Source organism: Schistosoma mansoni (assembly GCF_000237925.1).
Source record: "Schistosoma mansoni, WGS project CABG00000000 data, chromosome 3 unplaced supercontig 0141, strain Puerto Rico, whole genome shotgun sequence".
Taxonomy (NCBI): domain Eukaryota; kingdom Metazoa; phylum Platyhelminthes; class Trematoda; order Strigeidida; family Schistosomatidae; genus Schistosoma; species Schistosoma mansoni.
In genome coordinates, this window is record NW_017386011.1 from 771,444 (window position 1) to 798,967 (window position 27,524).

General features: G+C 37.7%; 1 protein-coding gene across 1 annotated transcript; it reads left to right on the forward strand.

The window, feature by feature from the left end:
• Nucleotides 1-702: 702 nt before the first annotated feature.
• On the forward strand, nt 703-22,713 carry Smp_151750 (hypothetical protein; the record flags this gene model as incomplete). The annotated part of the gene is made up of 14 exons (XM_018791247.1): nt 703-743; nt 1,581-1,718; nt 1,751-1,822; nt 1,855-1,973; nt 2,052-2,118; nt 2,209-2,428; nt 6,147-6,367; nt 8,336-8,422; nt 9,872-9,970; nt 13,197-13,227; nt 14,792-14,943; nt 17,556-17,868; nt 19,417-19,665; nt 22,474-22,713. The coding sequence occupies exons 2-14, from the start codon at nt 1,663-1,665 to the stop codon at nt 22,711-22,713; spliced, it is 1,926 nt and encodes a 641-aa protein (XP_018645582.1). The 5' UTR covers nt 703-743; nt 1,581-1,662.
• Between the last annotated feature and the right edge of the window lie 4,811 nt (nt 22,714-27,524).

The following is a 27,524-nucleotide window of genomic DNA, read 5'->3' on the forward strand; positions in this document are numbered from 1 at the left end:
CTCACAGATTAAATCATATCACAAAGTGGACTATTACATTTCAACTCCTGTTTCTCAAATTTTTTCATTGAGTGAACTCTGACTCTGGATGCACTGAAGTTATACTGCTGATAAGAAGGACACTAAAAATAACATATGCAGCTTACTTGGAAGGCAACCTCTTCTTCATCGGTTTTCTGACTCAGCGACCTGACGACAAAGTTCCAACGACTGAGGTGCAATATCCGATAGTCAGTAACCAAGATGAAACTACGCCGATACTAGAAAGCTGATCTATAAAAAATTCCTTCGGAAGAACTGTGAGGTTCCTAAAGCATTTGAACTTTTCTAACGAAAAGCGTTAACGTTATTTTATGTGCATATTTAGATGTCCCTATAACTTTGGTGTCATGCCTCAAGTGTCTGTGACGAACCCAGCAAGGCTGGCTAGTGAAACTGAAAAAATAGAGTGAAGTATTTTAGCCTCTAAGCTTCAACTAAACAACCTCCTGTAAATTAAAAAGATGATTCCTAGTTTCAGTAACCCTACTTCCTGAGTTTGTTTTTCTTATCGCAAGGCAACAAACAGTAAACGCAGTCGAAGAAGAGGAACAAGCCCTATGCGATCTGAACCTACAAAACAACGAATAAAACTATATTGTAATAAGTTTCTCTTTTTGTACTCGAACCGCGTCCTTCAATTTCAAAAATATATCTGGCTGGCGACCTTGAGGGAGCGTTTTTGCCGTGCCTCACTTCTGGTTGTAAGTGTTGAATTGTTTTAATTGCACTGTACTGCCGACTGCTATCAATCGGTCTACCAACTATATGTCAGTGCATTTAATGTCCTTACTAAGTCACCGTATTATTATTTCTGTCATTCTCTTATGAAGCTTTCATTACCCGATCGTGTTTTTTTAAATGGAGAAGAAAAAGTAAAGGTAAACACAGGGAAGTTTATTGGAAGGATCATTAAGGAGTTAGAAGCAGAATATATGGATAACGCGTTAAAGTATTATCTAATTTACATGGCAGATTCAGCAAAAAATAACTGAGTAGGTTTTTCTAACGAATACGAATGGTGTTACGAATTAAGACGTTTAGTTTATTATGTCCATTCGCTAAAACGCCTTCAAATGACATTCTTTTGCATGGAGCTGTAGACCCTTTATCCGTCTTCCCACATGAGTCTTAAATGAAGCAGACAAAGCAATCAATGCATAGCGAAGCATAAGGTTGTGCGTGTACAAATACAAGGAATGGAGAATTCGGTGTGTGTTAAGATGGGAAGAAAATAACTTGGTAGCATTTCAAACCTACAGTGACAACAGAAGTATATGTTGCAATATTTACCATACCAGACAAAAAGGAGACTTTTCCGGTCTTTCCGTTATCTCCTCTATTCTTACTGGTCGGTTGAGATAGCTTAGGGAAATCTGGTTGTTTCTTGAGACAGAATCCCTGGTACGAATTACACGAGTAAGCTTTAGAAAAAAGTCAGGACTGGAATTTTTTTGTCATGATATCATCATTAAGCATGAATGTATGTTGTGTCTATGGAGTCGTCACCTAATGAGTACGCTTATCCATCTCTGTTTCAGATTCGCATAGACATTTCCGCGCTTGATAAACCTGCAGACTAAACACATACTTGCCAAAGGTTGAACGTCACATATATCTTAGATGTTTTATAGCATCGATTTGCTTTCAGCTCATCGAGGGAAATTCGGGATTATATGGTTTGATTTCTTACATCACTGACTTTTTAAAGGCTGGCAGCTACCAGGGTAAGAAAACAGCTTTCAAGAAAGGAACTAAATTCTGTCAATATTGTTACTGCTTGGTATGTCTAGTCTCATCTTTTATTTTTGCTAGCAATGAAATAACTTCATATATTCTAGGAGAGACACAAATTCGACTCTCATTGTACTTGGCATCCCAGTTGACGTTCGGTATCTGTATCATCTATAGAGAAAAGACTGTTGTTATGCTACGTAAGTTAGACATACTAGATACCTTTTTCTGTTCTTTTTCGTGCTGATTAAATATTCCGATTTGTTTATAAACACTAGGTGACTTGCAAGAGCTTAGTCAGAAAGCTTCTGCAACTACAAGCCGGTCCATTGACCTACCCATTTGGTAAAATCTTTGTTCATGTTTGTTAGTTCGTTTGTTTTACACAAAATTTTGTTCTAAATTTTTAACGAGCTCATTGTTTTATGTGTACAGTACTATATCTCGTACAAAGCGTAAAACTAGCGTACCAATTGATGATCCTGAAGTACCTCTGTGGGATTTGTACAACGAAGCAAATGATTTTGGGAATCTTCAGTTGCCTGATTTGTTTTGGCCTAGTATCAATGAACCTTGTCTGGATTTCATGGACACACAAACTCTGTATCAAGCGCGAAATGAAGACATAACTTTAGTGGAGGACCCTTCGGTCGAGGTATGCTGTTCATAATCCCCACCATATTTGTTTTTGTTCATGTTAGAACGTCTCATTTAAATATTCAGGCCCATAGAATGCTTACATTTCGAATCCTTGTTTCGAAGTCAATTTCCAGTATTAAGGATAAGAGGTCAAGCAACCTATATTGACCATTGCGGTTCGTAGTACTGTAAAAACCTTATTCGCCTTAAATACATCAACAGGTACTTGTAGCCCTCAAATGCCATGGTACGACTGAGAGTGGAAAAAGCCAGCCTTCCCCCTCAAAATGCCCTCACATGTCCGCGCATATACAGATACTGCTAGGAAAGTCCAACTCACTGTCTTCTGTCCAATATTAGCAGTAAGATTATCTGAGGTCTTAGGTAGAATCTAAGCACTAGACGTAATCTCATGTGGCTGATCTCAATCACTGATTGTGCCAGTCTATAAGAAAGGACGAAAGTCCTCTTGTGACAATTACAGAGGAATCAGTTTGACTAATAGTGTCTAAAATATTAGCTTCAATAATACCTCGACATCTAACTAAAACTCGTGTAAAGCAGACTAGAGAAAAACAAGTTGGTTTCCGACCTGGACGTATCTGTACAGACCAAATATTCACACTACTTCAAATCCTAGAACTTATACACACACTCAGAGGTCCCACAATAATAGTAGTTCTTGACCTCAAGGCGGCATTTGACTTCGCTGGTTGTGAGGTTCTATGGCAATCTTTGTCACAGAAAGGAGTACCGAAAGAGTGCATTAACCCTATACAGGCTCTCTACTCGAACACAACTGGTCGTTAGAGCTAACGGCGAATTGTCATCAAAATTGATTACCTCAAGTGGTGTTCGTCAGGGCCGTCCACCTTCTCCATTCTTGTTTAGCCTTGTCGTTGACATAATTTTAGAGATAACTTTCCTTATCTACATTTCCAGGAGTTGGACTTTTACCTGGAGATTCACTTGTTGACTTAGAATATGCCGATGACATAGTTCTATTTGGTAAAGACTGACAAAATGCAGTCTCCTGACCACCATAAGCAACAATGCAAGTATGTTTGGGATGCGATTCTCCCCTTCGAAATGCAAAATGTTGCGTCGACAGATGAATTAATGATATGGAGTAAAGCAGTTGTGCGTGTCGACCGCTTCACTTATCTTTGGAGTTCCGTTAGCTCTTGTGGTCTGGTGTGCGACGAAATCTCAACACGGATACAGAAGGCTCGTCTAGCTTTCGCCAACTTGCGTCATTTATGGCGTAGGCGAGATATCCGCCTATCAACCAAAGGACGGGTTTACTGCTCAGCAGTTCGTCCCATCCTACTTTATGGCAGTGAAACATGGCCGATAAGAGCAGAGGATATTCGTAGGCTACTAGTATTTGATCACAGGTGTCTTCGAAACATTGCTCGTATATCCTGGGATCACCGAGCAAGTAATGCAATTGTTAGGAAACGGATACTAGGTAAGGATGGCAAATCGATTGACGAAGTAGTAAAACTTCATCAGTTGAGATGGCTGGGACAAGTGTCACGTATGCCCAACCACCGACTGCACCGAAGTGCAATGTTTCATGGTATAGGAGTAGGTTGGAAGAAAGCTAGTGGCGACCAGACCAAAACATGGCACAAATCCATGAATTCACTGACAAGTTGACTGAGCCATGTGGGTAGATGTAGACTATCTGGTTGATATTCGCGAGACGATAGCAACCGATGGTTAGAGACCTTGAATGACATGGCTCAAACTCATTTGTAACGTCGAAGGTGCACCCACTCTTTGTGTTCTTTCAAATTTTAATCTTCTGAATTCTTCATGTCTCCCTTTTAACTCTTTCCAAATTTATTTCACTAGATTATACTCCTTGAATAACATCTTCAAATGCTAATTTTCTGATTACTGCTTATACCCTTACTACCTCCACTACTGTTGGGTTTGAATCGACAATTGTATCTCCGTACTAATGTAGTTTGACAACTTCGACTGATGCTTACGTACGAAGTTCTACGTTGTTGCTGATTGATTGACTTCTTCAGAGTAAATGAAACGTGGCTTATATTAAGTCAAGAGACGTCTACTCATTGATATAGCCCCCCCCCAAATATATTTTTCATTAGCTTGCTGCCCAATGCTCAATTTACTTGAAACCACCGTATAAAGGTTTTCATCATTTCGCCAACAGGTTTCTAGTTCAGCTAGACCCGCCTTTTTAACCTATCCTTCATAGAAATGTCGCACCTTGCATCATTTATTGCGTCGACGAGATATCCGTTTACTAACCAAAGGACGGGTTTATACCACCGACCCGAGGATCACCTTCAAGAGTCTGCACAGTCAAGGTTCATTATTTACTTCAACCCTCTTGCTAAGTTTTATCAATCTTTTTTATCTGAACTACTGTAGAAACGCTTGGCAAAATGCTACAAATGAATGCCTCGGTCTTTTCTAAGTGTGTCTGTACAAAGCCGATAGGAGTTAGTGTTCGAAAATCCTTTATACTCAGTGTATTTTAGACAAGTGCACATCTACGAAACCATTTGTTACATCCACCACACTACATCTCTTCCTCAACAAGAAACTATTGGGCTGTCCACACGTATGAAAATAGCAAACCGTTATTAAAAAACTTACAAAACATTTGCTCAGTGATTAATAACCTCAGACAATAGAATTGTATAAACTGTCCGATTAAAAAAAAACGACAAAAATACACAAGATCCCAGGAGGCACAAAAACTAGTCAAAACTAGCATACCTCAAGACGAATTTGAAGAGAATCTCAAACCGAAATAATCCAAGTTGGCTAAATATACTTTTGATGCAATAAACACTAAATGTTCAGTTTGGCATAAACAGAAGGCTTAATGACTTACGTTAGCCATGGCAGTTAAAGTTAACATTTGAATCAATGTCTGGTGCATAATTACTCGAGTCACCTTTATTTCTATTACTCTCAGTCAGTCAGTCACAGCGTAAAACTTCGTACGTACGTACATCTGTTCGAGCTGCCATACCACATTAGCACAGAGATGCAGTTGTCGATTCAAATCCCATAATGGTAGAAGTAGTAATAGTATAAGCATTATGTGAAAGATTAAGTGTTGAAGATGTTATTAAAGGAGTATAATACAGTGAAATAAATTTGGGAAGAGAGAAAGGATACTCTAAGGAGTTACGATTCATATTACTGACTTTTTATGAAATGTATGTCTCCCTACCTTCATCTTTTCGTTAGATTTTCATTACCCTTATGATTCGTGACAACAAAGACAGAGTAACGGCTAAGAAACATCTATCCTAAATATTGCTTCACTGACTAGATCCATACCATGCCTGACCCAGCAGTTGACATTTGTACCATCTAAAGCTGTATCTCTGTTGTGTAAGTCTGATTAGAACAACCTGGAAATCCAGCAAACTAAATGATCAGTAACATGTCTCAGTTCAAAATGATAATTTATTAAAAAACGAAATTACCGAAGGAATGTCAGAAAAAACAAAAGATTGGATCCATGTAAATATGACAATCATATTTTGGTTTATATAAGCGAATTATGTATGGACATTCATTGATGAGGTAGCTTTGTTACGTGTTCTACTCAAGATATTCAAACTTCACATACTTACTACATGTTATTTTTAAGGATACCGACCCTATTTAAGCTTATCAGTACCCATGTCGAAACAAGTATTTGTGACTACTTTTACATGTCTTCTATCCTATTATAGACAACTGGTGCTCGTTTTTCTTTTGAAGAAGATTTGTTGCCGGAGTTTATCTTTGAGTCGACAAACCGTGGTGATCATACCACTCAACCAGTAGATTTAATTCCCATTGAGATTCCAAATGAAAAGAGATACATTTCTAAACATTTGGTGTACGAAAATAAAGCTGAAGTTACCGAATACTCTGTAGTAGAGAGATCATGTTATTCAGATAAAACTCAAAGGTTTGTTTTCATTTCACTGAATACATTTTCCGGGTTCACTTGTCCTAATTTTGTTTCTTGTTAAATTAGCAGTCTAATTTCGTTGAGCTTGATCAAATTCAATTCGTGACAAAAATCCTAGTATAAAACTACCTGTGTATGTGATGTGCATGTTTAGTATGTTTATTATCCATCAAATGATTCATGGTTATAAAACGAACCACCTTCTCTACTTACCTATATTGCACTATTTATTATTTATTTATTTAAACACATAAATATTGGTACAAGCAAGCACCAGATAAATATTCACCTCACAAATCTCATTTGATTTGTGTGAGGGCTGTGATACTGCCCAGGTGCCCAGACTGAGGCAGGTGGTTTTCTTAGGGGGCCACACCCCGAGCCTTGACCTGAAGGTCTAGTTCACAAGGCAGTGGAGCATCTTAAGGAGATGCATTCCCATGGTAGTCGGTGACCAACGCTTGGTTCATACGCCATTTGTTCCTTCAGGATACTGGAGCCCATGTGCACCATTGGTTTAGAATCAGGGTTTTCCAACTCCCCTAGGTGGACTTTCAGTGTCCACCAACCCGGTTGAAGCGCCGGACATTCGCTTTCCGTCCTCTCAATTTCGTGAACAACACCTGTGGTGCGAGAAGGCAGTGAGTAGGACTTCCCTGGCAGAGGCTATATATTCGCGTGTCTATGTGAGAGCATTTGGAGAGGGAGAGCGGACTCTTCCCACTCTCGACCGTACCAGGGCATTTGGGGGCCATTGAACCTAATATACTATAGAAAAGCATAAATTTTATTTGTAGTACATTTTGGTTTTTCTTACCTAAGTTAGGGAATTAGTGGCTTCATAAACGATCATTTCCCTATAATCTTCTCCTTTTTGCATTATCAGTCAGTTAGCTACAACGTAGGATCAGGCATATATATGTATCGGTCCAGATTGTCATACCTCATCAGCACAACAAGATCAACACCAAACCCATTGAAGTAGTTACTTCAATGGTAGTAATATATAAAAGAAAGATTGTGTATAAGGATATAATACAGGGAGAAAGAATTAATTCATAGAAATAAAGGTAAAAGTGATTTTAATCTCACTGTTTAAGGAAAGACAAAGAGTGTATACATGTACACCATTATGATCGATTCTGAGTTATGTCAACCAAAGTCTCTAATCATTGGTTATGATAGTCACATGGACCCCAACTAATTAGTCTGGATCTGTCAACATGGCTCTGATTAGAAATTGTTGACTTGAAGGACTGATGCCGCGTTTTGGTTTGGCCTCTCTTAACCTTCTTCCAACCGCCTACAGGAATAGTCAGTATTGCTCGTCGTGGTAATCGGTGGTTGGGCATGCGTAATACTTACCCTCACCATCAGTCTATAAAGATCCATAACGAATGCTATAATAATCTATTATTGGGCACCGGCTACCATAGAACCGCATCTTTCAACGTTGCTCCACTGTTTTGCGGATTAGACTTCTTGTTCATTGATTCTAGAAGGGCCTTTCTAGAAAACCACCTGCTTCTGTTTGGGCAACCAGGAAGTATCACACCCCTCACTTTTTATGGCCCATATATATTTTGGTGCCCCTTTGTACCAATGTTTGTGTTTAAATAAGCAATTAAATAAGACATTCTTTTGATTCAAACGCGATATCAGTCCAGAATGGCACCAGCATAATGACAAGTATTACTGGGCAAATGTATTATTTAAATAGAACCGTTCGGGACGTAATAGTATCCCGTATATATAGTTGTGGAGTGTTGGTTTGTCCATAAAATCTATTCTTATTCGATCATTCGGATATTATGTGAGGTGTGTAAAGTGACAATTAATTTGTAAACACAGTCTCGATTTCTGCGACAACGAAAATGATTTAACTGGGAATTGCGTTTTTTATGTAGTGTACTACCAATACGTTTGAATCTATGTCATTTGCTTTCTAAAACATTTTTTTTCAAGGCCCATAACAACAATACAAGGAAACAATGTAATATTCGATTCCGTATCAAATCAGTTTGTTCCCGTATCTACAGAAACAGTGAACCCGTAAGTTTCGATCGAAATATTTTACTTAATAACACTTATTACGTTCGAATGTATTCGATAAATTTTTCATATTTGGTAACGAGCTAGACGTTTGCACTGAACTTAACAAAGTTAATCGGCTATCTGGTCAAACGTACGCAGGTGAAATAAATTTGAAGATGTAATTCGCTAGCTGAAAACCGATTGTGCTAATCACTGTACCGATAACTGTAATTTCCTCATCTTAGTTCTATCTTGTCAGTATTATTTTCCGTAAAGATAACGACTATCTCAATAGCCATTGTCATCATCTTTGATTATTTTAAGGTAAAGCGTTTGTTTCCAAACCTAATTTCCTAACACTTTTACCTCATTGTTCCTGAGTAAAAACCGTTACTTTTTGAATGATAAGGTTTATGACGATGGTAAGGTTGAAACTAATTCACATCGCATTTGATATAATCAAATGCAAAATTTATATTCTTAGCATAAGGATGGGTGTTGCGGTGATGGTTGAATTTTCATAGTTTACATCACTGACTGATCTTAATTACGTAGTGATCGGAAACTAGAATGCACCAAACAGCTCTTTTATCTGAGTATAGGACTTCTTAGCAATGCACATTCACCACCCCATCAAGGGTCGAATGTAGGACCTTCAGTTCAACTTGCAGTGTGTGTAGGGAAAAACAGTCTTACACTCATGGCAATCACAGATAATCTGAATTTGTTATCACAGGCAACTGTGAACTAAGGATTGTCATGATTGCATAGTTTAAACATGTGTAGTGAAGATTTGTTGCTCAGGTGGATGATTTAATTAAAGTTTTGTTTTCTAAGTTCAGTGGAAAAAAACTCCACCCAAATTAAGCATGTGTAAACAGGGAAGTCGGAAAATCCTGATTCCAAACCAATGGTTCACATGGGCTCCAGTATCCTGATGGCGTATAAACTAATTGTTGCTCACCGGCTACCGTGGACTTCATCTCCTAACGTTGCTTCACTGCCCTATGGATTAGACTTTTAGGTCAAAAGCTACGGGTATAGCTTCCTAAGAAAATCACCTGGTTTGTGCACCTGAACAGTATCCCAGCCCTCACACAAATCGAGTAATTTATGTGGCGCTTATCTATTTGATCCTTCCTTGCATCAATGTTTATGTGTTTAAATGAATAAGTTGATATCATCTTAAATTTTCAGTGACAAAATATAGTACTGTATAAAATTTATCTAAAGCCCATCTTAATGCAGTTTATAGACTTATGTTGTGATTTACTATTGTTTTCAACTCTATGATGATCCGAAGTGCATGTATAGTGTTGAGATACAATAATTGATATGCAGCACTACTGCATTGGGTTTAGTGTATCTCAGCTTCTATGACACATCGCAAAGTATCTGAGAGATTATCATCTCACTTTTTTTATTATGTTGGGATTCACTTACTTCCTTCCAATTTATTTTTTCAAGCTCAAAGGATTTGACTAATGTGGAAACGCTTGCTCAAGGAAGCGCTGATGTATGCACAGTTTCACAGTCGTCTGATATACCTATGGACTCAGTCAATGCGTAAGTTTTCTTTTTATGAAAGTCTTGTATCTGCTTGAATGCTAGTGTAATGAAAACTATTGTATGAATCAACTTGTTTAAGGATTGGGAATGTTAGTGTGTGAAATAGTACCCGTGTTCTTGAAATTCCCTGAGGAGTAAATTTGTAGACGTGAGTCGACTACGACTCACATTCACTGTATCTTCAAATGGGGACAGCATTTTTGTTCATTTACTGTGAGGTCTGATTGGTTATTGAGCAAAGACATTTGCCCTACCCTAATTAGAAATATGTAGACTATCGTTATATTTGAAATATTAATTAACTCATGTTTTTCAATTGGACTTCACTCTTTGTTGGCTGTTGTTTTATTTCAATCTTTGATCGTGATCTAGTTTAGTAGTCTAATTCTATAGTGTATTTTGTGTATGGTCAAAACGTTGGAGTAAATGATGCTGAGGTTCGAGGTAGTGTGCTGGATTTGGTCGATTCATTTGAACACATGAGACCTGGTACAACGTAGCGCCGAAAAAAGAATGCTCCACTTAAATACAGAGGAGAAATTATGAACAAAAAAAGTGGATAAACGGTGAGCAGTCGAAAAGAAAGACTCAAACGTAGATGAACAAAAATGCTGTATAACGAAACTTATGATTTGACTAACAACAAGGTCATTAAAAATTATTTCCACTAAAGAAATTCCTCTCACTTTTATAAAGCAAGTTAACGAATTCTATTCCAAATCATGTCTGATTGCGTCTCAAGCCACCTAGTGAGACCGGATTCAGGAGCTCAACCTGGGATTTGTAATAAATCAACAGCTGTCGACTGTATATAGCTCTCTTTCATGCTACGTCCCTATGTCATAAACTGACTACTTTCACTTTTTCCACCCAACCCCAGAGTCAACAAACAGTACACAATATGGGAGTCGCCCCGAAAGTGTTTGTGACATGTTCAAACCACTAAAGCTGATGTCTAGAATTGGTGACACTAATTCAGTTATCGTCGCTAAAAACTGACGTGCGTTGCCGAATTTTAGGATTACTAATATGGGGTTGTCATTGAGTGTCAGCAGTCATTCGGAGTAAACGATAGTCAAACACAGAGTTGAGTAACGTCGTCAACTCGAAGAGATGGAGTCTCACAAAAAAGCAGCGAGATTTCTCTAACTGACGCATTGTGGACTCAACCTTGTACATGCGGATTAGCATCTTGATGTTTGGTATAGGAAGCTCTAGCGTTCACATATGAAATTTGATCTCATCACTCATGCCACCATCAGCACTCACACAACTACCCATATACACAAACTTTTGACTGATTAAGAAAGAATATTGATATTGAGCAATTCTGCTTAACTCCACTGCTCGAATGGATTAAAGTCTCCTGTGTTCGTTTACAGAGCCTTCAAAATGTTGAAAAATTCTCAGGCACAATCTTCTTCAACAGACATTTCGACAGTATAGTCCCACTCAATAAATCAAAGGCTGTCCCGGTGCCAAGAAAAACAGAGATTGTTGGTGTGGAATAAGTATGTCGATATTCCAACAGTTAGCGGATGGTGAAGAAGTAGTCAATACATCCGCCAACAAGGACAAAAATCAGCCTATTCCTCACTAGTCAATCTGTCACGGGTTTCTAGGAGTCTGACAAGTTGGATAAAAGCCATTAGTTTGGATGTAATTGGAAGTAAACTTGTCCACTGATAGTTGTTTGCATAGGTGACGTCAGTCAGCTACAACATAGGACCAGGCACATATATGCATCTGTCCAGATTGCCATACCTCATCAGCACAACAACATGAACATCAAATTCAGTGGTAGTAATATATAGAAACCCCCCTTGTGATATATAGAAAAGATTGCACATAAGGAAGAAAGAATTAGTTCGTAGAAAGGTAGGTATAAAGTAGTTTTAATCTCACTTACGAGTATCTTCTACTCTTAATGGCCAAGTTTCGCAGTGGTGAAATTAAACAAAATGAACTGCTGCTCAGTATACTTGTACTTTAATTGATAGACAAATATCTCACCTTCACCATAGGTGACATAAGTTGGCAAAAGCCAAACGAACTTTTTAAATATGTGCAGAGATTTTGTCAGATACCAACTCATTAGGGATGATCGGACTTCCATTATAAGTGGAGCTGTCGATGTGTTCGACTATTTTATTTCCTATCCTTAGTTCAGATGTTGACGCAGACCAGTCCTGAAGCAACAACTTGCATTTAGAGGGGGAGAAATGCATTTCAAACATCCTGGCATTGTTACTTAGTGTTACCAAAAGACTCTGGAATTTATCAGTCTTCACCAAACAGCACTATCTTATTTGCGCATTCTAAGACATATGGACCTCTTGGTAGTGTAGTGAACAAGATCACGGGTGGGGACAATCGAATGTATGTGACACGAAAATTACCGACTATCTCAGTAAAATCTGACAACCATACAGTAAACAATTGATTTGCAAACTACCAATTAGTTGTCTCAATCTTGACGATTCCTTCTGCAAATATCAGTCCATAGTCTCAGATTATTATTGTTCATGCCTTTTCATACCAATTGCGTTTCGTTTCCGTTCTTTCCTTATCGATCTTCTGCTGAAATACATTCAATGCCCGACCACCGTTATAAACTACTTGTGTGAATATAAGTAACCCACACCACAGTAGGAGATCAATTCCTGAAAATTCAGATGATGTGAACATTGTTTCCAGCAGTAGGTTCATGGTGAAATGAAACAAAAGTGGAAGTAGTGGACAGTCTTGCCGGACACCACTTGAGGTTGAGAAATCAGATGATAGCTTACCGTAAGCTCTGGCTTGAGTAAAAAACCTTCATAAGGTTTATGTGCTTCCGATGTATGCCTTTCAATGATAGACACCGCCATAGAACCTCTCGGTCTATAAAGTCAAATGCAGCTTTTAAGTTAAGAAAGACTACCGTTATCGGACGCCGACAAACATGTCTGGGTTCCCAAATTTGACAAATGGTGAATATTTAGTCGATGGAGCCGCGACCAGGTCTGAAGCCAGCTTGATTTCCTTGTGTTTGTATTTCATCAGTCTTTATTATGAGCCTGATAGTTATTGGGGCTGGTATTTTAGACTCTATATTGGTTTAACTAATCTGTCTGTGGTTATCACAACTATGTGAGCGTATTGCAGTTCTCTTTTCACTATAAATATTAATGTATTGCACTTGAATTTGCATATTTATTCATTTATGTTTTTACATTTTCAGAATTTCAACTAATGTGGATAGTGTAGTAATAGTAAGTTACGGATCAAATAATAATTCTAGTTATTTTTACCTACTGATCATTTGATTTACATATACAATAATATGTATGCTAGTCTATACAATGAAATTTTTCTGAAGTTCATGTAATAAGCTACATCCCCTAGAATAGCTGCTAACTTTACCTGGTGGTCGGGCTTGTCTATCGTAATAACTCAGCCAAGCTGTATTGACTGGAACACTCGTTTCTTTATGCCCTACCATTTCAGATAGATCAACTGGAAAACGTTTAAACCCAAAGCACTAACTTAAGGTACGAGGATGAATTTGTACTTCTGACTGTAGAGGAATGTGACAGTAGTTAGATGCTTCTCTCAGACAACCAACATCTTGAGTGGTGTTGCCTTCTCACAACGGATGTAAGCGGTTAAAAAACGTCACAACTTACCCCACGGATTTCCGTCTCAGGCATTAATACCTTGAAAAGTGCGGAGCTAACTCATCAAAAACTTTCCATATATATGCCCTGCCACCTTCGGTCTTGACGATCGATTTTGTCTGGTATGGGATTAGGCTATGTGAAGAACAGATTTCCATCTTGTCTAACTAACTAACGAATGGTATTCCTCATACATTTACAATCATTATTCTTAAATAATTTCACTGCAAGGTATTTTTAGTCCATTTCTTTATCTTCCCTTAAACCTTGAGATTTAAATTGCTTCATATCTATCTTTTTCCTGTACTATATCCTTATATAAAGTCTTTCTTTTATATATTACCACCACTAAATTAACAAATTCTATGAATTGGGCGTTCATCTTGTTGTGCTAATGCGGTATGGAAAGTTGGACCGATGCATATGTGTGCCTGGTTCTACGTTGTAGCTGACTGACTGACTTTAGTCCGTTTGTTGATTCTGCCTTATATATTAAATGGGCTTCTGTGTGTTTTCAATGTCTTTGTGAAAATATCATGATATAGTTTCCATGTTATGTCTTTGTGTTGGATACATCAATGATCAAACACAGGATAAGTCACAATGATTTTTCTTATAATTGTGAATTACTGATGGGGATGTCAAATCCTTACTTGGTAAATAGCTTAATTTTGTAATTTCATTTTGAAAATTTGAATTCCCTTGTTTTCGCGCCAAAGGCGCTCTTTTCACCGTATTTCGTCGTATTTCCCACTTGTAAAATATCCTAAATGCTATTGGTCCGTTGTATCTTTGAGTGTGCTATTTTGTAATGCTGCCTATGGACAATTTATCACTGTATATATATACGTTTGAGTCTTTCCCCTTATGATTTGCTTGTACTCGGCTGCTTACGGAATTTATATTCCCCTATTTCGCCTTGGATTTCTTCCTCTAGTTAGCGGGGCCTGGGACAACGGATTAGATTAGCCTACTGTGTCATTGACCTTCGTTCGTTTACTGAGAAAATTGAATTAGCTCAAACATATCAATTACAAACTACGTTATGCATATTATTTGGTTAATATTTAGATCAATTTTTCAGTTTGTGTATTGTATTTAACAAGGGAAGTGATGGTAGTTTTTTTCACAATACTAATATGATTTTTTTTTATTTCAGCCTTCTGCACATTTCAGCACCGAAATAATCAATAATTCTACTCAATTGGTAAACATCAAACAATTGAATGTTGTATTAGAACAAGTTGAATTGACTACAGATTTTTTAACAGAAACCGAAATGACTCAGATATTACCTCAGAAAGAAGAAAGGTTAGTTACTCACTTTATAATTTATCTTTTTTCAAGCTACATTAATTTGCTACAAAAATACTTCGAAAAGGAATGTGTCTAAAATTAATACCATGTCATGACTATGTAAGAGGAAAAATATATAAAGAAAACTTAAAGCATTTTTTTAAGCTAGGGTGTTGTTTACCAAGTCGAGAAGACGAAAAGCGAATGTCCGGCACTTTAACCAGTTTGGTCAACACGGAGAGTCCACCTAGGGTAGTTTTAAAACCCTGATTCCGAACCAATGGTGCACATGGGCCCCAGTATCCTGAGGGAAAAATGGCGTGTGAATTATGGCACTGCATCTTCTAACGTTGCCCCACTGCCTTATGGATCAGATCTTTAGGTCAAAGGCTCCGAGTGTGACTTTTTAAGAAAAGAAACTGGTAGCGGGTAATGATGCTGTTCTAGATCTACGTTAAGGCCTGTTGAGAAATCTGCACATATTCTTCTTGTGTCATTCGCCTTCCTGATAACCACAATAGACACTGCTCAAGCAGAATAAGAAGCAGGCATAATAACTCCTCGTAGTTGAAAGCCATTGAGTTCTTCACCAACTTTTGATCATTCTGCTTATGACACTTGTCTCTGGGTAGAAAACATATTTAGCCACAGGCTTCAACCGAAGGGTTACTTTCATATTAGAGGACCAACCCAACAGTCTGGAAAATGGTCGAAAACTTCATCGTAAATGCTTCAGGCTCACGAAGTTGTCTTACCGAATGGCATACGGTACTTAACGCCACGTCACCTAAATGCAGCTGGTCGGACCAATCTAAACCAAGTAAATTTAGAACAGCTGGCGTTATATAACATACCCCAGTGAACGTCGAATCACGGAAAGACACTTTATAAATCTAGTTGTCCCAACAAACGTGGATGATTACCACATGCAGTGCAAGGTTTTTTTATTGTCGGCACCGTGCGTGGGCTGCCGATTTTGATACAAAATTTTCGTGAGGGAATATTTATGTCTGATATAGCGTCAATTGGCAATCTAGACGGTTGCCCATTAATATTAAAGGGTAAGAAAATTTTCTGACAGGATGCTAATAGGTTCAATAAGTCTGTACACGATCTGGAACACAGGCTTTTTGGTATTTCTGGAGTGATTTCGCTTCCTCTTTTGACAAAATCCATCTTTGTGACCTATGGATTTGCATTTTCTACAACGATGTTTTTTAACGGACAGATGTAAGAAAATCAGTATCTTCGTTCATAACCAGCTTCAAATATCGGTAACTTATGTTGAACAATGAGGACAATATTGTTGAACAATAACAATCTCCAAACTGTTAGCTCAATAACTGGATGGTGTTCAAGAATGAGCGATCACGTGGGTTCAGAGGCAAAATTGAATTACAGTACCTATCCAACTCACTCGGACCCAATTTCCGAAATAGCAACCGAACTTCCCAAGCATCATCTTCGTTGGTAAAATCAAATTTAAATAAGTCCTCATAGCGCCGGAACTACATGTCAAAGTAGCATTGACATCGGGATCGTAATTCAGTTAGACGTCACAAGCAGTATCGTCGAATTTCATTACGATCTCGATGCCAACGTTGCCTGGTATTCCTAGCCCATCTCATTCGAGTTCAGTTCAATGTACGAAAACCAATCCTCTTGCTCCCTGCTGACACTGTAGTAAATGGCATTATATATACGAACCTATCTGTATAAACAACATCGTTGTAGAAAATGCAAATCCATGGATCACAAAGATGGATTTGTCAAAAGAGGAAGCCAAATTGCTCCAGAAAATACCAGAAAGCTTATGTTCCAGATCGTGTACAAATTCGTTGAGCTTAATAGTGTCCACCATAATAAGGTTAGAATTTCGGGAATTAAACTGCGCTAAAAAAATTTTGAATAACCACATTTTGTTATCATGAATAATAAAACTGAAGCTCTTTCAATACAACCATAGGAGTTATTGTGATTACAACACGTCATAAAATTGGTATTATTTTAAAGTGTTCATCCATGGAAATCAGCGTCTTCTTATCTTGTTTTCAAAATGGTTATCACTACAAACCAACCCATTTTCTTGCACTTAAGCACGACGTAATATTTTGAAACCTATTAAAACTATTGTCTAATTATAGATCAGAAGGGGTTTTGTGGAGAATTTAGTATTTTCATAGTTGAAATCATGAGTCAATTGAAGGTAGACCACCATGAAGAACCTGAAAGCACTAGATGGCCGTTTCGTCCTATTATGGGACTCCTTAGCAGTGCGCATCGATGATCCCGCACTTGCAAGTTTCGAACCCAGGACCTACCAGTCTCGCGCCAGAGCTCTTAACCTCTAGACCACTGAGCCAGCCGGCATCCAACGGTGTTAATGTCTTCCAGGTTTTCCATGGTGGTCTAGCTTCAATTGACTCATGATTTCAACTATGAAAATGTTGTCTAATTATCAATATCAACTTATTTTGGATGTAACAAAACTTCTATTCGTTTCTTTTCAATTTTCTTTAATTGCTCAATTGATTTCTTTGGAATGCATATTCAAATTACGTAAAATATATTAGTAGTGTAGATTTGTACTCATATACCTATGATTTTGGTATTTCTTCTATGACTAGAACCTTGAGTAGTACTTCTGAGCAAAACGTATGTCCGATTTCGTTACATCCTGTCGAATCTGAGGAGGATACTCATCGTCGTCGTATAAAAAAGCGTTCTAACAAACTCATCATTGATGAAATCACTCGATTAACAGGATCAGAATTACGATGGAACATGTTACATGGCGAGGAAACTATGGTTACACGAGACGTTTATCTGGCTGAATCGACTCCTCGCAGTCAAACACAGTATCTATTGTCTCGGAGTATTTCACGATTATTCTCTGTTCCTGGTAATCTGGAAACTGCTCTTAGTTTAAGACTTTGTGAAGTACGTCATTTATTTGCATTTGTACTTGTAACAAAGAGAATTTTCCTATCTGATACATTTTCATTCCAGTAAAACGGTGTTTTTCATAGAAGCAGAGTTAATCTTGACTTTGAAATGACGTTTTATTGATTATAGATATAATTGAATTAAGAGAGATATTTAGTAGCCTAACTTTAATTAATATATTCAGTGTTTTCGTAAGCTCTGACAGTTTCGTTTAGATTTACCGAAAGAGTCAGTCAGTCCGGTGTTCATCTTGTTGTGCTAACGAGTTATGGCAACTTGGACCGATGCATATATGTGCCTGGTCCTACGTTGTAGCTGACTGACTGAGTCAATCACGACGTAGAACTTCGTACGTACGTACATAAGTTCGAGTTGCCATACCACATTAACTCAGAGATGCAGTTGTCGATTCAAATCCCATAGTGGTAGAAATAGTATGAGTATAAGCATTATGTGAAAGATTAGGGTTTGAAGATATTATTGAAGGAGTATAATCCAATGAAGTAAATTTGAAGAGCAAAAAAGGATAGGGACATGAAGAATTCAGATTATTAGAATTTGGGAGAACATGAAGAGTGGATGCGCCTTCGCCATTGTAAACGATTTTGAGCCATGTCATTCAAGGTCTCTAACCATCGATTGCTATCATCTCTGGAATCCCAACTAGGTAGTCTACATCTACCAACATGGCTCAGTCCAATTGTCAGTGACTTCATGGATTTGTGCCATGTTTTGTTCTGGCCGAATGAGCGGATCAATTAACTATTAATTTTGCAATTTTCAGATGTTGCGTTTTATTGTTCTAATGATCTCAGCCTTTCCTCTGATCACTAGGTATAGCATTCGTCATCAAATCTTTATTCTTATACCGACAAATATTTAGGATAATTATCCAATTAACAAATTTGTTCGTCTTCTTGTTGTATATAACCATAAAATCTAATACTGTTTTAAAACAAAATGTATCCGTACATAGTTTCCTGCAAATGTTTTCCTGTTAAATGAGTTGATTAAGAACGCAAAATTAACCAAACTAGTAGAGTTTAATGTTCAACACCGCGGTTTCAGTTGATGTTACTCTAAGTAAAACTGAAAAACAACTATTAGAATAAAAACATGTTTGATCAGCTCAGTGTTGTTGTTGTTGCTTATTTTCTACACTTATGCTCTTGTGAGAAAAAGAATAATCCTTAAACTGTTGTATTGGATGTAGCATTCTCAGTAACTAACTAAGTGGGTTTTTGTCCGTACAAACAGTGCTGAGCCAATTTAAAGCATAGTTTATCAGTTCATGTAATACTGACATTAGAATTGATCACATCACATCCTTATATACAACCTATATTTTATATACTACCACCACTAAATTAACTACTTCTAGGAATTTGATATTCATCTTGTTGTGCTGACGAGGTATGGTAAGTTGGACCGACGTATAAATATGCCTGGTCCTACGTTGTAGCTGACTGACTGACATCACTAGATTATTTTTAGGATCATATAAGCTTTATCTAATGAATTTATGTGTATTTTTTTATCTAGCTTTGGTGTTATCATCGGCGTTTATGTGAAAAATCTTTACAAAAAAGAAAATTTAATGATATGTCAGTAAATAATGATATAATCCAAACTAAACGTCCTGCTAAATCATCATCCATAAAAATGAATGCTATTACAGAAGAAAATGAATCTTCAGTAGAAATTCAAAGACTTGCTGGAGATCATTCTACTTTAGTTGGATCTGATTCTCTTTTTGGAACTAGCAATATCATTGATGTAACTCATAATCAGGTGAGATTAAACAAAATGATTCATATCATTTTTATATATACTTGAAATCATGAATCAATTAAAGTTAGACCACCAAGGTAAACCTGGAAGCACTGGATGGTCGTTTCGTCCTATTGTGGGACTCCTCAGCAGTGCGCATCCACGATCCCGTCTCGCGAGATTCGAACACAGGACCTACCAGTCTCGCACCGGAGCACTTGACCGATAAACCACTGAGTCTGCATCCAACGGTGTTAATGTCTAACTTCAACCTATCCACGAAATTGAGTAACCATTCACCAATGTCTTCAGTGAGTTGATATCTCCCAACAGACCTGGTTAAACTCCACTGGTTACTGCTTCTCACTAGAACTCCAGGAAATACCTCATGGAGCCAGGTCCTGGGTTCGAGTCTCGTGAGACGGGATCGTGGATGCGCACTGCTGAGGAGTCCCACAACAGGACGAAACGACCGTCCAGTGCTTCCAGGTTTCCCATGGTGGTCTAGCTTCAATTGACTTATGATTTCAAGTATATATGAAAATTACTTAAAATCTTCACAGAAAACTCACTCATACCATTTTTGTTACATGGTTTGCATCATGTAAACTCATCTAGTTTGGGTAATATAACACCTTCCTTTAATATCATTTCATGAGGATTGGTCTCATTGGTAATACATTTGTATTTGAACAAATTCAATTCACACATAAAAATTGTTTAATCTCATTGACCCCTATAAAAACATAATGGTAATGACATAATGAGGCTGTGTTTTTCTTTGACAATCTATGTCATTTTGTGCCGTATAGATTAAAATCTAATTTGTCGAAATCGCTTGTCTTTATTTGTAGATCATCCCGTATTCACTGTATTGTAGTGAGACTAGCAGTAGGGTACTTCTCAACGAAATTCATTAAATCTAGCCAGTCATACTGTGGTACTAATTTTTTTTGTTCTTGTTATGAGCTAAAGTATTCATATAGGCTGATTCGTATCAAGTAATAATACTCAGAACTTTCCTTCCACAATTGATCATATCTTATTGTTTCGATGTATTAGTTTGTCCACGTAACATTTTTTACGTAATCTGTCCGATAAATGGCTTTATTGACATTGCTTTACATAATTTGGGAATACACCAGTCTTACCTTGGAAATATATTGTTTTTCCGTACTAATACCCTTCTCATTTGTGTTAACATTGTTTGGAACACATGTGAAAGTTCTTTGAAGTTAGGCTCTTTAGCCGTCTGTTTTCTTAAATTTGTATGCATAAAAGATTCTCATGGATTCACTTCATAAATCAGACGGATTTTTTTCATTCACTCGAGAGTTCGACTGCCATTCTGATTTTATAATCCTGATTCATTTGAAATTTTACATTTAGCGGATTAATTATTTTATACCAAAGTTATGAATGGGCCTTTACTTTATCTTTAATCTTTTAAGTCCCTATAACACAAGTTCATTAATGTTATAGGCACTCAAATGATTATACGAAAACGGATGCCTCTTCATATATATATATATATATATATATATATATATATATATATATATATATAGTGCTGTCTGAAGATACACTTTTTTTCTCTGTTAAAATTTTATATCATCTTAGTAGAGATAATATGACCAGTTTTTAAGTTTGACCTTTAGTGATGAAGTAGTGAAACTTCATCAGTTGAGATGGCTAGGACACGTGTTACGTATGCTCAACCACCGACTGCCCTGACGTGCAATGGTGTACGAGTAGGTTGGAAGAAAGCTAGGAGGGGCCAGACCAAAACACGGTACAAATCCGTGAATTCACTGACAAGTTGACTGAGCCATTTTGGTAGGTATAGACTACCTGGTTGGGATTCGCGAGATGATAGCAACCAATGGTTAGAGACCTTGAATGACATGGCTCAAAATCGTTTGCAATGGCGAAGGTGCATCCACTCTTTGTGTTCTACCAAATTCTAATCTGAATTCTTCATGTACCCATCCTTTTTCTCTTTCCAAATTTACTTCATTGGATTATACTCCTTCAATAACATCTTCAAACCCTAATCTTTCGGTTTAGTGCTTATACTCTTACTTATTATTTATTTATTTATACACATAAATATTGGTACAAGGAAGCATTAGATACATATGCCCCGCACAAATCAAATGAGATTTGTGTTATGGCTGGGATACTGTCCCGGTGCCCAAACTGAAGCTGGTGGTTTTCTTAGGGGGTCACACCCCGAGCCTTCGACCTAAAGGTCTGATCCACAAGGCAGTGGAGCATCGTGAGGCGATGTATTCCCATGGCAGCCGGTGACCAACAATTGGTTCATACGCCATTTGTTCTGTGTGGATACTGCAGCCCACGTTCACCATTGGTTTGGAATCAGGGTTTTCCAACTCTCCTAGGCGGAATTTCCGTGTCTACCAACCCGTTTAAAGCACTGGACATTCGCTTTTCGTCCTCTCAATTTCGTAAACAACACCTCTGCCACGTGAAGGTAGTGATTAGGACTTCCCTAGCTGAGGCTATATTACGCATGGCCATGTGAGAGTATTTCGAGAGGGAGAGCGGACTCTTCCCACTCTCGGCCATACCAGGGCATTTGGGGGCTATACTCTTACTACCTCTACCACTATGGGATTTGAATCGACAGTTGCATCTCTGTGCTAATGTGGTATGGCAACTCGAACCGATGTACGAAGTTCTACGTTGTGACTGACTAGTAATTTACTTCTATTTCACCGCCATATGGTAGGCATCATAGAAAACTATTCTGTTATGATTGTAATTCTCTACAAAAATATCAATGTTTTTTCACTTATACTACATTAGACGATTAGTGTGCGTGAATCATTAGTGCAAATGAAAGAATCTTTTGGGGGTGCTACTGATCAACCTATCCCAGATATTGTATCAAATTTACGTAATAATATTGCTTCTGAATCAACTCGTCAAGCTCTAGATCTTCCTGTTTCAGGGACTTCAATATCTTTGCCTACTGAGTGTACAACATTAATTCCTGTAATTGAAGAACCTGAAGAAAACTTGCAACAGCAAAATGAGTTTGGTTAGTTTATGTTACACTCTAATTTACTCATGTTTCAATTTTTTTATCTCCACTGGACGATGTTACACTCTAATTTACTCATGTTTAGTTGTTTGAGTTCAACAGACTGATAGTGAATTGATCCGATTATTTCAAATGTTGTTTACTATTTAATTCTGTTATCTGTTTATATATAGTAGATAGTGCAGAATCACACAAATCTCTCGTTTAGCTTCTTACTATCAATTAAAGTACGAGTATACTGCGCAGCAGTTCGTTTCTGTTTAACTTCACCTTTGCGAAACGTAGCTATTAAGAGTAGAAGGCACTCTTAAGTTTCTATTATTTAATCACGGATGTCTTAGAAATATTGTTAGTTTTGAGTCGTATATTGTTAATTTTCTAGTCCGATCACTCCTTTGCCTGTTTCTTGTTGGAAGCAGGAATGCCACTGCAAAAATTGTTTGTGGTCAATAATATATTTTAGGGACAGCTACAGAGATGGTCTATAATGAAAGTGATATGCGTCCCGATATAAGTATACATGATATCTTTTTGACCATAAGGCATCGTTCCGCTTCAGGACCAACATATTTCATGCTATTGTCTCGTTGAAAAATGTACAAAAACGTTCGTAGACCTTTTAAAAGCTCTGCCTAAATACGAATTGTCAAGTTTCAGCTTATGGTCATTTAACTTTTCAGAAATCGGTCAAAAGCTGAGATATTATGTCAATTCATCTGCTCCTAGTTTCCAGGTGGCAGTTCTGTCTGGTAGAAATGCCACTAAAACAGTCGTCTGATCACCTTGAGCAACAATGCAAACTTGTTCGAAATACGTATCTCTTTCTAAGTGTGAATTGTTACTTCGGGACTGTTTTATGTTATTTATTATTAATTTATTTAAACACATATATATTGGTACAAAAGGGCACCAGGTACATATGCGCCACACAAAATAATGAAAGTAGGAAGGGAAAGGATGAAAAGATAAGGCGGACTGAAATGTACAACCAGAAGACTCTTTCAGTTAGGAAAGTTAGAACCATTCTTTATGTAGAAAGTAAAAGAAGGTTGCAGCAGGATCGCCACTGGCTTCTATTCTGAGCCATATCTGATAACGTCTCTAGCCACTGTGTTGCACCATCTCTCGGACCCCAACCAAGGAGTCGTGAAGGACCAACAAAAGCTAGCCCTTTGCAGCTCTCTTTCATGCCACGACACCATGTCATACACTGACCACCTCCCCGCTTTTTCCAACCAGTCCCAGGGTCGGCAAATAATGCACGACGTGGAAGTCTCTGGGACGACATTCGTAAAACATGTCCAAGCCACCGAAGTCGGTGTTTCAAGATGGTGACACCAATTGAATTATCGTCTCTGCATCCGAACACACGATGCCAAACCTCTGCATTACTAACATGGTGTTGCCACTGAATGTCAGCAATCCTTCGGAGACAACGATGATCGAACACAGAGAGACGTCTAACATCCTCAACTCGGAGAGGCCAGGTTTCACAAGCATAGAGCAAAACTGCTCTCACCGACGCGTTGTAGATCCGACCAAAATGAGTTTGGTTAGTTTATGTTACACTCTAATTTACTCATGTTTAGTTGTTTGAGTTCAACAGACTGATAGTGAATTGATCCGATTATTTCAAATGTTGTTTACTATTTAATTCTGTTATCTGTTTATATATAGTAGATAGTGCAGAATCACACAAATCTCTCGTTTAGCTTCTTTCTATCAATTAAAGTACGAGTATACTGCGCAGCAGTTCGTTTCTGTTTAACTTCACCTTTGCGAAACGTAGCTATTAAGAGTAGAAGGCACTCTTAAGTTTCTATTATTTAATCACGGATGTCTTAGAAATATTGTTAGTTTTGAGTCGTATATTGTTAATTTTCTAGTCCGATCACTCCTTTGCCTGTTTCTTGTTGGAAGCAGGAATGCCACTGCAAAAATTGTTTGTGGTCAATAATATATTTTAGGAACAGCTACAGAGATGGTCTATAATGAAAGTGATATGTGTCCCGATATAAGTATACATGATATCTTTTTGACCATAAGGCATCGTTCCGCTTCAGGACCAACGTATTTCATGCTATTGTCTCGTTGAAAAATGTACAAAAACGTTCGTAGACCTTTTAAAAGCTCTGCCTAAATACGAATTGTCAAGTTTCAGCTTATGGTCATTTAACTTTTCAGAAATCGGTCAAAAGCTGAGATATTATGTTAATTCATCTGCTCCTAGTTTTCAGGTGGCAGTTCTGTCTGGTAGAAATGCCACTAAAACAGTCGTCTGATCACCTTGAGCAACAATGCAAACTTGTTCGAAATACGTATCTCTTTCTAAGTGTGAATTGTTACTTCGGGACTGTTTTATGTTATTTATTATTTATTTATTTAAACACATATATATTGGTACAAAAGGGCACCAGGTACATATGCGCCACACAAAATAATGAAAGTAGGAAGGGAAAGGATGAAAAGATAAGGCGGACTGAAATGTACAACCAGAAGACTCTTTCAGTTAGGAAAGTTAGAACCATTCTTTATGTAGAAAGTAAAAGAAGGTTGCAGCAGGATCGCCACTGGCTTCTATTCTGAGCCATATCTGATAACGTCTCTAGCCACTGTGTTGCACCATCTCTCGGACCCCAACCAAGGAGTCGTGAAGGACCAACAAAAGCTAGCCCTTTGCAGCTCTCTTTCATGCCACGACACCATGTCATACACTGACCTCCTCTCCGCTTTTTCCAACCAGTCCCAGGGTCGGCAAATAATGCACGACGTGGAATTCTCTGGGACGACATTCGTAAAACATGTCCAAGCCACCGAAGTCGGTGTTTCAAGATGGTGACACCAATTGAATTATCGTCTCTGCATCCGAACACACGATGCCAAACCTCTGCATTACTAACATGGTGTTGCCACTGAATGTCAGCAATCCTTCGGAGACAACGATGATCGAACACAGAGAGACGTCTAACATCCTCAACTCGGAGAGGCCAGGTTTCACAAGCATAGAGCAAAACTGCTCTCACCGACGCGTTGTAGATCCGACCTTTTACAGCCAGACTAACATCACGAAGGCGCCAAAGATGGCCCAGATTGGCATAAGCCGCTCTGGCTTTCATTATACGTGCACCAATCTCATCATCAAATGTTGTTTACTATTTAATTCTGTTATCTGTTTATATATAGTAGATAGTGCAGAATCACACAAATCTCTCGTTTAGCTTCTTTCTATCAATTAATTTTATTTATTTATTTATTTTGAAGCATTGTTAACACTGGTGCGTTGATGCTTGATGAGATCCCATTATGGGTTAAGAAAACGTGATTAGTTTTCAAGAATCGCCATCATTTGTAGTGTGGTTTAGATGTCACTGTCTATCACGGGATGATTATTCATTCTTCTGGAATCATACCGTCTAAGCCTAATGTTTTCCATTACTCTTATTCTGTTATGATTTTCACTATATTATTTGTGTTGATAATTCCAACTTTCTATGTTAATATACCGTAAAAAGTTGAATCGACATACAGAAGTGGTAGGTTCTACGTTTCTGACTGAATACTATGCAGTTCTTTGTTATGTATAAATATTCTAGAATGTCCATAACTGATGGATTTCAAAACGAAAAACATGACTGTTTGTAAAATCTTCCCCCCCTCAAATAAGTTCATTATTTTCAGAACAAATATAATAGTTACTTTTTATTATCATTTATGTGTTGTATAAACACTTTACTTTACTTTCGATTATTTATAGATTCTAGGTCTGTTGTTCCTAATTTAACTGAAGCATTGCCTGACCAATGTCCACTGCCTATTGAAGTTTCTTCTTTTCCGGAAAAACATTTTCATGATAAATCACAATTATGGAGGTAATTGTAATTGTTCACTTGTTTCTTTGTTTTTTTTTTAAATATATTTCTCCCAAAAGATTTGTAAATAATATTAAAACTATAAGGACCACCAAACCGACAAATTAATATCACATGTAATTAGGTTGATTGTCAGTCGAGAACATTTCACCAGTTACAGTTGTGGCATAATGATGCATCCAGACGGTATAAGATCTGTGGTTAACTAGAAAGTGGAGATAGATTTACGGTATATATATATATATATATATATATATATATATATATATACCTACGATTGTCAGTGATATGTGGTTGTTAACAGATTAACTGTACAAGCACTAATGTTCATATGATCTAGTGTACTCCATGTTATGAAATATAATTTCCTCTTGAGTATAAGTTATAAAAAGCAATACCTTATTCGTTATTCGAACAAAATGATAAAACTCAGATGTGTCATTTCAAATAAGTTGTGGCTAACTGAGCACATTTTAATGAATTAGTACCTCCATTTACTACAATGAAACTTCTTTTCGTCAGATTTGTTTGGATATTCATATCTTCCCTCTCCCCCGAGTTCATTTGTGATCATGACAATGATGTATATTGAGATAAGATGGTGGTTGGAGGTGGTCAACAAGAAACCCTGGACCCGGGTTTCGTACTACTTGGCACTCGTCAGCAAGGTGTATCTGTAATCTTGAGAGAACTGGTGCTCCCTGACGGATTCGATCCCGTGTCACTCAGCTTCACAGTTAGAGACGTTACCACGGGGCTATTCGTGCCGCGACCAACCTCCTGTAGGACTAAGATGAAATCACAATTGATTGATCACTGGATGGTGATCAATGTCATGTGTCAAGTCCTTCTTAGTGCTGATCGAATGCTATCGATCAAGTTGTAATGTGGCCACTAGTCTATGTGGCTTGACACTGCGTGCACTATGTTGAGATAAGATGGTA